We start from the raw sequence: 13,358 nt of genomic DNA on the forward strand, positions 1-13,358 counted from the left end.
GCCTGGATAGGACGGCAAGATGTGAACCTTTAGGCTTTCCCCACAACAGAATATGGCGCAAAACATACAGTTGCATAATTAATTAGGTCAGGGCATGTTTCCCACTGGCCCTGCACCGGCAACCTATCCCCCCACACCGGCATCCGCCATGGGACTTAGTCCCAAATGGGAGAATTCTGCCCTTTGAATGGATTTTATGAATGTGAGGTTTCTTTTGCAACATCAAGTGTGTCGGAGTGAGTGCTGTATTAGATTGTTAGAAGTTTTGTTTTACATCTCCGCATGGCTCCTGCGATCTGCCCGTGGTGGATACTGCGTGATTGGCTACAGAGGTGCCCTGGAAGATAAGAGAGGACATGAACAGTGTGTGGGGAGGATAAGGGCTAGAAGGTATAACAATTTTGATGAAGTCCCAGAGAATTGAGACAGGATCTCAGCAGTTGCCTGTCCCTGTGATATTTTATGTATGTATCACATAAGTGCCAATAAGCACCTTAAAATAGAACAAGTATAATTTCTGTACCTGTGACTAATGTATCGACTATCAAATATGTGAAGCATTTATCCATTCTCTTTTGAAGGATATAAATCAAAATGCTCTGCTCTATAGTCCTGTTACATTGGTCCACATTGGCCTCTGAGCCTCTAACAAAACTGAACATTGGGGAAATAATAGAAGTGGCATTTATGCCTGTACATAGAACATAGAACATAGAAAATACAGTACAGAACAGGCCCTTCTGACATGGTGTTTTCAAATAATGGGGGCAAACTTAGACGAGAAATAGGATAATAGGATACAATTATCATAGAATTTACAGTGCAGAAGGAGGCCATTCGGCCCCTTGAGTCTGCACCGGCTCTTGGAAAGAGCACCCTACCCAAACTCAACACCTCCACCCAACACCAAGGGCAATTTTGGACATTAAGGGCAATTTATCATTGGCCAATTCACCTAACCTGCACATCTTTGGACTGTGGGAGGAAACCGGAGCACCCGGAGGAAACCCACGCAGACACGGGGAGGACGTGCAGACTCCGCACAGACAGTGACCCAAGCCGGAATCGAACCTGGGACCCTGGAGCTGTGAAGCAATTGTGCTATCCACAATGCTACCTTGCTGCCCTTAAGAACAAATCAATCTACACTATATCATTTTACCGTGATCCATGTACCTATCCAATAGCTGCTTGAAGGTCCCTAATGTTTCCGACTCAACTACTTCCACAGGCAGTGCATTCCATGCCCCCACTACTCTCTGGGTAAAGAACCTACCTCTGATATCCCTCCTATATCTTCCACCTTTCACCTTAAATTTATGTCCCCTTGTAATGGTTTGTTCCACCCGGGGGAAAAGTCTCTGACTGTCTACTCTATCTATTCCCCTGATCATCTTATAAACCTCTATCAAGTCGCCCCTCATCCTTCTCCGTTCTAATGAGAAAAGGCCTAGCACCCTCAACCTTTCCTCGTAAGACCTACTCTCCATTCCAGGCAACATCCTGGTAAATCTTCTTTGCACCTTTTCCAAAGCTTCCACATCCTTCCTAAAATGAGGCGACCAGAACTGTACACAGTACTCCAAATGTGGCCTTACCAAAGTTTTGTACAGCTGCATCATCACCTCACGGCTCTTAAATTCAATCCCTCTGTTAATGAACGCGAGCACACCATAGGCCTTCTTCACAGCTCTATCCACTTGAGTGGCAACTTTCAAAGATGTATGAACATAGACCCCAAGATCTCTCTGCTCCTCCACATTGCCAAGAACTCTACCGTTAACCCTGTATTCCGCATTCATATTTGTCCTTCCAAAATGGACAACCTCACACTTTTCAGGGTTAAACTCCATCTGCCACTTCTCAGCCCAGCTCTGCATCCTATCTATGTCTCTTTGCAGCTGACAACAGCCCTCCTTACTATCCACAACTCCACCAATCTTCGTATCGTCTGCAAATTTACTGACCCACCCTTCAACTCCCTCATCCAAGTCATTAATGAAAATCACAAACAGCAGAGGACCAGAACTGATCCCTGCGGTACGCCACTGGTAACTGGGATCCAGGCTGAATATTTGCCATCCACCACCACTCTCTGACTTCTATCGGTTAGCCAGTTCGTTATCCAACTGGCCAAATTTCCCACTATCCCATGCCTCCTTACTTTCTGCATAAGCCTACCATGGGGAACCTTATCAAATGCCTTACTAAAATCCATGTGCACTACATCCACTGCTTTACCTTCATCCACATGCTTGGTCACCTCCTCAAAGAATTCAATAAGACTTGTAAGGCAAGACCTACCCCTCACAAATCCGTGCTGACTATCCCTAATCAAGCAGTGTCTTTCCAGATGCTCAGAAATCCTATCCTTCAGTACCCTTTCCATTACTTTGCCTACCACCGAAGTAAGACTAACTGGCCGTAATTCCCAGGGTTATCCCTAGTCCCTTTTTTGAACAGGGGCATGACATTCGCCACTCTCCAATCCCCTGGTACCACCCCTGTTGACAGTGAGGACGAAAAGATCATTGCCAACGGCTCTGCAATTTCATCTCTTGCTTCCCATAGAATCCTTGGATATATCCCGTCAGGCCCGGGGGACTTGTCTATCCTCAAGTTTTTCAAAATGCCCAACACATCTTCCTTCCTAACAAGTATTTCCTCGAGCTTACCAATCTGTTTCACACTGTCCTCTCCAACAATATCGCCCCTCTCATTTGTAAATACTGAAGAAAAGTACTCGTTCAAGACCTCGCCTATCTCTCCAGACTCAATACACAATCTCCCGCTACTGTCCTTGATCGGACCTACCCTCGCTCTAGTCATTCTCATATTTCTCACATATGTGTAAAATGCCTTGGGGTTTTCCTTGATCCTACCCACCAAAGATTGTTCATGCCCTCTCTTAGCTCTCCTAATCCCTTTCTTCAGTTCCCTCCTGGCTATCTTGTATCCCTCCAATGCCCTGTCTGAACCTTGTTTCCTCAGCCTTACATAAGTCTCCTTTTTCCTCTTAACAAGACATTCAACCTCTCTTGTCAACCATGGTTCCCTCACTCGACCATCTCTTCCCTGTAGTTTGCAAATCTATTTAAACATTTGCAAAAGTATATTTTAAGAAAGATACAACAGCAAAATAGGTTAAGTGATGATCACTTCCAATAGGTGACATTTGGGATAGTTAGTGTCATTGTCATGAGAAATTTGGTATCATTAATATTTGAATGTAGTCTCTCAAAGAAAGGATAACCTTGAAAGCCAAGTGAAACTAGGAAGATGTACAGATTTGAAACATAGATGTGTTATGTAAGTGATGTGGTTTAACTGTTGTAGTTCCTAAATCTAAGTATTCACCATGATTAATATATTATGATTTTACAAATTTCAGTTTCTGGAGAAAATTTTTGCGGCAGTTAAAGAAAATCCAATGGGTAATCACAAGAACAAATGAGGAACTTCTTGAATGCCAATGTTCGCGGCTGTCAATTAGCAAGTAATATCAACTGTATCATTTTATCACTGTGTGATTATGGCTCCTCATTTAGTTTACATTTTGCACAATTATATACGATACATATCTAAACAATATTTGCGTTCCTTCAAGAATTTTCAAACAATGTGTCAAGTAATTATATGAATGATACACATAATTGAATCCAATAAATGGACGAGTTCTCAGATATGTTGCCTAAACTGTGCCTGCTGATTTTCTGATTACATATAGTGTAAATTTAAGGAACACTTTCATCCATTAAAAGGGCCAAATTGTCACATTTTATTATTAAACCCAAAACAAAGGTGGAGCCTTTATCAACTGCCAGAATTTTTACAAGGCAAAATATGTCCTAGATGTCAGTCATTACTGCAAATCTCTTGACTCGCTGACGTAAATCGGCCGAGATTATTACAATTCAGAACGGTCTTGCACGACTGCAAATGCAAGACTAAAATGTTCGGAGTTTAACAATTTTCATTGTCTATCTCTTTCCATTGTGACAGATGACGAAAATCCTTGCACGCTTACTTAACATCATATTTACAGATTCTAACTGACAAATTCATGGAACTGAGTATTTAAGTTTTTTTTTTAGTTTGTTTATAAATTTAGAGTACCCAATTAAGAGGCAATTTAGCGTGGCCAATCCACCTAACCTGCACATCTTTGGGTTGTGGGGGCGAAACCCCCGCAAACACGGGCAGAATGTGCAAACTCCACACGGACAATGTCCCAGGCCAGGATCGAACCTGGGACCTCAGCGCCGCAGTCCCAGTGCTAACCACTGCGCCACATGCTACCCTTGACACTCTGACTTTAATATCATTGTTAGCAGCCATCATTTTGTTTTATTCACTCATAGGATGTCAGCAACGCTGGCTGGGTCATCATTTATTGCCCATTCCTGAGGGCAATTCAGAGTCAACCACATTACTGTGGATCTGGAGTTACATGTAGGTGAGATCAGGTAAGGACGACAGATTTCCTTCCCTAAAGGTCATTGGTGAACTAGATGGGTTTTTACGGCAATTGACAATGATTTCATGGTCATCATTAAACTTTTAATTCCAGATTTTTATTGAATTCAAATTTCACAATCTACCATAGTGGGATTGCAACCTGGCTCTCCACAGCATTATCCTGGGTCACTGGTTTACAGTCCAACAACACTACCACTACGCCACTGCCATCCGCCAGTGCACACCACACCGTCAGGGTAGGAAACCTCCCAAAAGTGACTGCCCAATTCCTTCCAGCTACTATCAGTCAATGAGGATTTAAGCATTTTGTCTTGACTCAATAATGCCGAAATACTGAGCAACAAATCTTGGAACATAGTAAAAGCTATGTAAGCCAAAAAAAGACATAATAGAAACGTGCACACGAATAAGAAAAAAGGTTAAAAGATGAACAGAGCTGGATCTTGCAGAAATGCAGCTGTTCCCACGCTCGCATCACGTTACCCCCCCTTAATTCCTGGACTGACAACCCTGTAACTCCCACCGATCACCCGACAACCAGATCCAGCCTACCACACCCAAATGCCACTGACATCCTCACCCACTCACCTAGCTGTAATGATATGTATACATGTAGATAACTAAAGGGTTAATTATAACATCTAACTGTAACACTACCACTAGAGAGCACCACTGGATCCCACTATAAGTATCAGCTCCCAGAGGATCTTGGTCTCTTTCAACCCAGGAGTGACAAGACAGTAGTAGTGTATGATAGATAGATCACAGCATAGTTAGCACGTGTAGTTTTGAATCAGTTAATACATTAATATTTAATTACTTGATTACTAGTGATAGTTCTGTAGAGTGTCGAACTCAATTATAATTAATCGTTACTTAATAAATTAGTTCGCTTTAAGTTGAAGACTCATGGTTTCTTCAGGATCACACCATCAGACCTTCTAGATATACAGCAAATAATAATGATACATGTTACTGAACCCAGTAATATAACACTAGCTATCCACCTGAGCTGCCTACCCACCTCATTCACCTACCTATTCTCTCACTCACCTATTCACTCATTCACCCACTCACTCATACACTCACCCATACTCATTCATTAAAAGACATGAGACCTTTAAAAACTTAGCTGCATACAGCAGTTACTGTTGTAACAAGGGAACGTGCTCCATCCCGTGGCTCTCCTACACTCACTGGACTTACCCTGCAGTGCCTGCGCTGCCTATTTCTGCTTCAGTTGGGATCAGAGGAACCTGTAAGAAGCGGATGGCTCTTCCTGTTTGAAAAGCCCTTCATGGTAATGTGCCTTGCATTGCTGCTGACTGGAAGGGTATCTTCATCCTTTTTCGAGAACAGAATGGATCTGTTCTTTATTTACAGAATTTGATGCTTGCTGCAACTTATTCAGCCTCGCTTGTCCCTCTGCTGTGTCCAAATAACATCTCATCCATAGCTTCCCTATTATTTTTTTTTAATTACTGGATTTGCACACCAATTGCTCATGCTGCAGAAATTTCAGACAAATGACTAACAGCATAAATACATTTATAAATGACTTGGTAATTGCTATTGCAATGCCTAACCTCTCGGGACTAGAAAGGGAACAATTTAAACTGTTCAATCTCATTGATGTGAGGAGTAAATAGTCGTCGTTGGTTTTAAAAATTTTAAATTTTAACTTTTCATTTTACTTTTCCTTTCTGTCTTTTTTCAATTACTTACTCCAATTTTATTTTCCCTCTCTTTGTTTGCACTGAGTGCTGAATTTGGTGCATTTGAGTGCGATAGTGAGAGTTTGGTGACCGAGGGAGTATAAGGCTTCATTTTTATCTAAAGTTTAGTCTTTCTTTTATTTAGTTAATTAACTTAAAAGTTGCTGTTTGGTTTAGAAGAAGGTGAATTTTCAATGAGCTTTAAACAGGCTTCTACTTGTAGGCACTTGCAGCTGGAGCTTGTTAATTAGTTAATTGGATTAGGCCAGTTTTCAGAGGCTAGATTCACAGTATAAAAGTGATCCCCTACAGTGCAGACTTTGTTTGCACTGAGTGCTGAATTTGGTGCATTTGAGTGCGATAGTGAGAGTTTGGTGACCGAGGGAGTAGAAGGCTTCATTTTTATCTAAAGTTTAGTCTTTCTTTTATTTAGTTAATTAACTTAAAAGTTGCTGTTTGGTTTAGAAGAAGGTGAATTTTCAATGAGCTTTAAACAGGCTTCTACTTGTAGGCACTTGCAGCTGGAGCTTGTTAATTAGTTAATTGGATTAGGCCAGTTTTCAGAGGCTAGATTCACAGTATAAAAGTGATCCCCTACAGTGCAGACTTTGTTTGCACTGAGTGCTGAATTTGGTGCATTTGAGTGCGATAGTGAGAGTTTAGTGACCGAGGGAGTATAAGGCTTCATTTTTATCTAAAGTTTAGTCTTTCTTTTATTTAGTTAATTAACTTAAAAGTTGCTGTTTGGTTTAGAAGAAGGTGAATTTTCAATGAGCTTTAAACAGGCTTCTACTTGTAGGCACTTGCAGCTGGAGCTTGTTAATTAGTTAATTGGATTAGGCCAGTTTTCAGAGGCTAGATTCACAGTATAAAAGTGATCCCCTACAGTGCAGACTTTGTTTGCACTGAGTGCTGAATTTGGTGCATTTGAGTGCGATAGTGAGAGTTTGGTGACCGAGGGAGTAGAAGGCTTCATTTTTATCTAAAGTTTAGTCTTTCTTTTATTTAGTTAATTAACTTAAAAGTTGCTGTTTGGTTTAGAAGAAGGTGAATTTTCAATGAGCTTTAAACAGGCTTCTACTTGTAGGCACTTGCAGCTGGAGCTTGTTAATTAGTTAATTGGATTAGGCCAGTTTTCAGAGGCTAGATTCACAGTATAAAAATGATCCCCTACAGTGCAGACTTTGTTTGCACTGAGTGCTGAATTTGGTGCATTTGAGTGCGATAGTGAGAGTTTGGTGACCGAGGGAGTTAGGTGAGGAGGGAGTAAGGTGCTCCTTTCATTTTGTTTCCGACATTTCCGCAAAGAGTGCGAAGAGAGCCAGGAGTTTACAGAAAGTGTAGCTGACTGGGAGCAGGGTCGGAGGGCGGAGATCTAGTTAGTCCACAGGGCAGCTATATTCTGTCAGGTAAGAGGGGATGGAGGCTAGGCCAGTTACATGCTCCTCCTGCAGGATGTGGGTGGTGAGGGATACCACCGGTGTCCCCACTGACTATACCTGCGGGAAGTGCACCCAACTTCAGCTCCTCAAAGACCGTGTTAGGGAACTGGAGCTGAAGCTGGATGAACTTCGGATCATCCGGGAGGCAGAGGGGGTGATTGAGAAGAGTTACAAGGAGGTAACCACATCCAAGGTACAGGACAAGAATAGCTGTGTTACAGTCAGGGGGAAAAAAACAAACAGGCAGAAAGTGCAGGGATCCCTCGTGGCCGTTCCCCTTCAAAACAAGTATACCGTTTTGGATGCTGTTGGGGGGGATGACCTACCGGGGGAAGGCCCTAATGGCCAGGTCTCTGGCACTGAGTCTGGCTCTGGGGCTCAGAAGGGAAGGGGGGAGAATAGAAAAGCAATAGTTGTAGGAGATTCAACGGTTAGGGGAATAGATAGGAGATTCTGTGGTCGCGAGCGAGACTCCCGGAAGGTATGTTGCCTCCCGGGTGCCAGGGCCAGGGATGTCTCGGATCGTGTCTTCAGGATCCTTAAGGGGGAGGGTGAGCAGCCAGAAGTCGTGGTGCACATTGGTACCAACGACATAGGTAGGAAAAGGGGTGTGGAGGTAATAAACAAGTTTAGGGAGTTAGGCTGGAAATTAAAAGCCAGGACAGACAGAGTTGTCATCTCTGGTTTGTTGCCGGTGCCACGTGATAGCGAGGCTAGGAATAGGGAGAGAGTGCAGTTGAACACGTGGCTGCAGGAATGGTGTAGGAGGGAGGGCTTCAGGTATTTGGATAATTGGAGCGCATTCTGGGGAAGGTGGGACCTGTACAAGCAGGACGGGTTGCATCTGAACCAGAGGGGCACCAATATCCTGGGAGGGAGGTTTTCTAGTACTCTTCGGGAGGGTTTAAACTAATTTGGCAGGGGAATGGGAACCGGATTTGTAGTCCAGCAACTAAGGTAGCCGATATTCAGGACACCAAAGCGTGTAATGAGGCAGTGGGGAAGGGAACACTGACAAAGGAGAGTACTTGCAGGCACGGAGATGGGTTGAAGTGTGTATACTTCAACGCAAGAAGCATCAGGAATAAGGTGGGTGAACTTAAGGCATGGATCGGTACTTGGGACTACGATGTGGTGGCCATCACGGAAACTTGGATAGAAGAGGGGCAGAAATGGTTGTTGGAGGTCCCTGGTTATAGATGTTTCAATAAGATTAGGGAGGGTGGTAAAAGAGGTGTGGGGGGGTGGCATTATTAATTAGAGATAGTATAACAGCTGCAGAAAGGCAGTTCGAGGAGTATCACCCTATTGAGGTAATATGGGTTGAAGTCAGAAATAGGAAAGGAGCAGTCACCTTGTTAGGAGTTTTCTATAGGCCCCCCAATAGTAGCAGAGATGTGGAGGAACAGATTGGGAAACAGATTTTGGAAAGGTGCAGAAGTCATAGGGTAGTAGTCATGGGAGACTTTAACTTCCCAAATATTGAGTGGAAACTCTTTAGATCAAATAGTTTGGATGGGGTGTTGTTTGTGCAGTGTGTCCAGGAAGCTTTTCTAACACAGTATGTAGATTGTCCGACCAGAGGAGAGGCAATATTGGATTTAGTACTGGGGTAATGAGCCAGGGCAAGTGATAGATTTGTTAGTGGGGGAGCATTTTGGAGATAGTGACCACAATTCTGTGACTTTCACTTTAGTAATGGAGAGGGATAGGTACGTGCAACAGGGCAAGGTTTACAATTGGGGGAAGGATAAATACGATGTTGTCAGACAAGAATTGAAGTGCATAAGTTGGGAACATAGGCTGGCAGGGAAGGACACAAGTGAAATGTGGAACTTGTTCAAGGAACAGGTGCTACGTGTCCTTGATATGTATGTCCCTGTCAGGCAGGGAAGAGATGGTCGAGTGAGGGAACCATGGTTGACAAGAGAGGTTGAATGTCTTGTTAAGAGGAAAAAGGTGACTTATGTAAGGCTGAGGAAACAAGGTTCAGACAGGGCATTGGAGGGATACAAGATAGCCAGGAGGGAACTGAAGAAAGGGATTAGGAGAGCTAAGAGAGGGCATGAACAATCTTTGGCGGGTAGGATCAAGGAAAACCCCAAGGCCTTTTACACATATGTGAGAAATATGAGAATGACTAGAGCGAGGGTAGGTCCGATCAAGGACAGTAGCGGGAGATTGTGTATTGAGTCTGAAGAGATAGGAGAGGTCTTGAATGAGTACTTTTCTTCTGTATTTACAAATGAGAGGGGCGATATTGTTGGAGAGGACAGTGTGAAACAGATTGGTAAGCTCGAGGAAATACTTGTCAGGAAGGAAGATGTGTTGGGCATTTTGAAAAACTTGAGGATAGACAAGTCCCCCGGGCCTGACGGGATATATCCAAGGATTCTATGGGAAGCAAGAGATGAAATTGCAGAGCCGTTGGCAATGATCTTTTCGTCCTCACTGTCAACAGGGGTGGTACCAGGGGATTGGAGAGTGGCGAATGTCGTGCCCCTGTTCAAAAAAGGGACTAGGGATAACCCTGGGAATTACAGGCCAGTTAGTCTTACTTCGGTGGTAGGCAAAGTAATGGAAAGGGTACTGAAGGATAGGATTTCTGAGCATCTGGAAAGACACTGCTTGATTAGGGATAGTCAGCACGGATTTGTGAGGGGTAGGTCTTGCCTTACAAATCTTATTGAATTCTTTGAGGAGGTGACCAAGCATGTGGATGAAGGTAAAGCAGTGGATGTAGTGTACATGGATTTTAGTAAGGCATTTGATAAAGTTCCCCATGGTAGGCTTATGCAGAAAGTAAGGAGGCATGGGGTAGTGGGAAATTTGGCCAGTTGGATAACGAACTGGCTAACCGATAGAAGTCAGAGAGTGGTGGTGGATGGCAAATATTCAGCCTGGAACCCAGTTACCAGTGGCGTACCGCAGGGATCAGTTCTGGGTCCTCTGCTGTTTGTGATTTTCATTAATGACTTGGATGAGGGAGTTGAAGGGTGGGTCAGTAAATTTGCAGACGATACGAAGATTGGTGGAGTTGTGGATAGTAAGGAGGGCTGTTGTCGGCTGCAAAGAGACATAGATAGGATGCAGAGCTGGGCTGAGAAGTGGCAGATGGAGTTTAACCCTGAAAAGTGTGAGGTTGTCCATTTTGGAAGGACAAATATGAATGCGGAATACAGGGTTAACGGTAGAGTTCTTGGCAATGTGGAGGAGCAGAGAGATCTTGGGGTCTATGTTCATACATCTTTGAAAGTTGCCACTCAAGTGGATAGAGCTGTGAAGAAGGCCTATGGTGTGCTCGCGTTCATTAACAGAGGGATTGAATTTAAGAGCCGTGAGGTGATGATGCAGCTGTACAAAACTTTGGTGAGGCCACATTTGGAGTATTGTGTACAGTTTTGGTCGCCTCATTTTAGGAAGGATGTGGAAGCTTTGGAAAAGGTGCAAAGAAGATTTACCAGGATGTTGCCTGGAATGGAGAGTAGGTCTTACGAGGAAAGGTTGAGGGTGCTAGGCCTTTTCTCATTAGAACGGAGAAGGATGAGGGGCGACTTGATAGAGGTTTATAAGATGATCAGGGGAATAGATAGAGTAGACAGTCAGAGACTTTTCCCCCGGGTGGAACAAACCATTACAAGGGGACATAAATTTAAGGTGAAAGGTGGAAGATATAGGAGGGATATCAGAGGTAGGTTCTTTACCCAGAGAGTAGTGGGGGCATGGAATGCATTGCCTGTGGAAGTAGTTGAGTCGGGAACATTAGGGACCTTCAAGCAGCTATTGGATAGTTACATGGATTACGGTAAAATGATATAGTATAGATTTATTTGTTCTCAAGGGCAGCACGGTAGCATTGTGGATAGCACAATTGCTTCACAGCTCCAGGGTCCCAGGTTCGATTCCGGCTTGGGTCACTGTCTGTGCGGAGTCTGCACGTCCTCCCCGTGTCTGCGTGGGTTTCCTCCGGGTGCTCCGGTTTCCTCCCACAGTCCAAAGATGTGCGTGTTAGGTGAATTGGCCAATGATAAATTGCCCTTAATGTCCAAATTGCCCTTGGTATTGGGTGGAGGTGTTGAGTTTGGGTAGGGTGCTCTTTCCAAGAGCAGGTGCAGACTCAAAGGGCTGAGTGGCCTCCTTCTGCACTGTAAATTCAATGATAATCTATGATTAATCTAGGACAAAGGTTCGGCACAACCTCGTGGGCCGAAGGGCCTGTTCTGTGCTGTATTTTCCATGTTTTCTATGTTTCTCCTCCTCTCCCTGATTGGACTCCAATCTTTACTGTCATCCCCGACTGATATTGCTTTTACAATCCTTAAATCTCACAGGTTAAGGAGAAACACTTGGTCCGACTATTCACCAAGGACCCAGATGTTCCTCTCATCGCACCATTATTAGTTCACATTCCCATCATGCTGTGGTGTTTTCAAGCTGAGCTGAAGGGTGTAGGAAAAAGTCTAACTTAAGAGGGCACACCATGAGATGCCCTGCTCTTGTAAGCTCTTACCCAGTGTTGTTTCCTGCTTTCTGTATTGGCGACATCTAAGTTTGCATATTGGCACGATAATCAATATAGTATAATATAATATTTATTAGTGTCACAGGTAGGCTTACATTCACACTGCAATGAACTTACTGTGAAAATCCCCTAGTCGCCACACTCCAGCACCTGTTCGGCTACACTGAGGGAGAATTCAGAATGTCCAATTCCTAACAAGCACGTCTTTCGGGACTTGTGGAGGAAACCCACGCAGACACGGGGAGAACGTGCAGACTCTGCACAGACAGTGATCCAAGCCGGGAATCGAACCTGGGACCCTGGCGCTGTGAAGCAACAGTGCTAACCACTGTGCTACTGTGCCACCCATAAATTGTGTTCTATTTGAAAATGTAAAATTTACCTTGTTTAAATATTAAATTAGATAAGACAGTGATGGAGTTCAGCAGATTTGAATTATTTTGTGACTGTTCAGGGCTTTCTTTTTACAAAGCTGTGTGACCCCGGTACACGATCACCTCATCCTGTTGGTGTAAATGTGTTTTATATCAATATGGACCTGTTTGCCACATGGTGGAGTTGCTTATTTGCCTGAATAGAAGCGAACGAGAGTGTCCATCAATTGTTTCTCTATATTTTTAAAACTATTTGATATGACAGGCCTCCAAGAGAGAGGTAATAAGGTGCTTAATCTCCCAGAGCCTTCCTAATTCTTGTTGTTAACGGAAGCATTAAATTGGTGTTGTTTGTAAGAATGTAGTCTGTCCAGTGTAGGATCCCAAATTATCCTTATTTTGGTTTAATTGCAGGATTGGAGATGCCCCGACCAACTTTAACTTGTATTAGAAGGTTCTTCGAAAACCAAGCTCTGTTGTTTATACATTTCTCCGTGATCCACATACAATAAACACAGTATCAGACTTACATACCACTTTATTTGTTTAATTTGGTTGTTTGGAAAATCATTTCCAAATTTCTGAAAATAATAAAGAATCGTGACCAAAGTGTCCAACCTGCTAATGATATTTACATCCATGCAAATGATGGTTTTGCATGGATCCGCCAGTGCAGGGCGCAATCTTCGATATTGCCACCAACGAGGGACCGGAGCATGGCGACGGAATCGGTGCCGGGCACAAATTGCGCTTTTTCCATTGCACGCTATTCTCTATCCGATTGTAATTCTCACTGCCAGCAGGGGGAAGCAGAGAATCCAGACCA

At 43.6% G+C, this 13,358-nt stretch overlaps 1 protein-coding gene across 2 annotated transcripts in view; it reads left to right on the forward strand.

Moving 5' to 3' along the window:
- The window catches only part of LOC140408720 (protein FAM47E), a 72,781-nt gene extending 69,098 nt beyond the window's left edge, over nt 1-3,683 (forward strand). For both annotated transcript variants that reach the window (XM_072496321.1, XM_072496320.1), the window contains exon 8: nt 3,392-3,683. In XM_072496321.1, the coding sequence (XP_072352422.1) occupies nt 3,392-3,454 (63 nt within the window). In that variant the 3' untranslated portion in view covers nt 3,455-3,683. The remainder of the gene's footprint in view (nt 1-3,391) is intronic.
- Nucleotides 3,684-13,358: the final 9,675 nt, after the last annotated feature.

This window comes from Scyliorhinus torazame, chromosome 3 (assembly GCF_047496885.1).
Source record: "Scyliorhinus torazame isolate Kashiwa2021f chromosome 3, sScyTor2.1, whole genome shotgun sequence".
Classification (NCBI taxonomy): domain Eukaryota; kingdom Metazoa; phylum Chordata; class Chondrichthyes; order Carcharhiniformes; family Scyliorhinidae; genus Scyliorhinus; species Scyliorhinus torazame.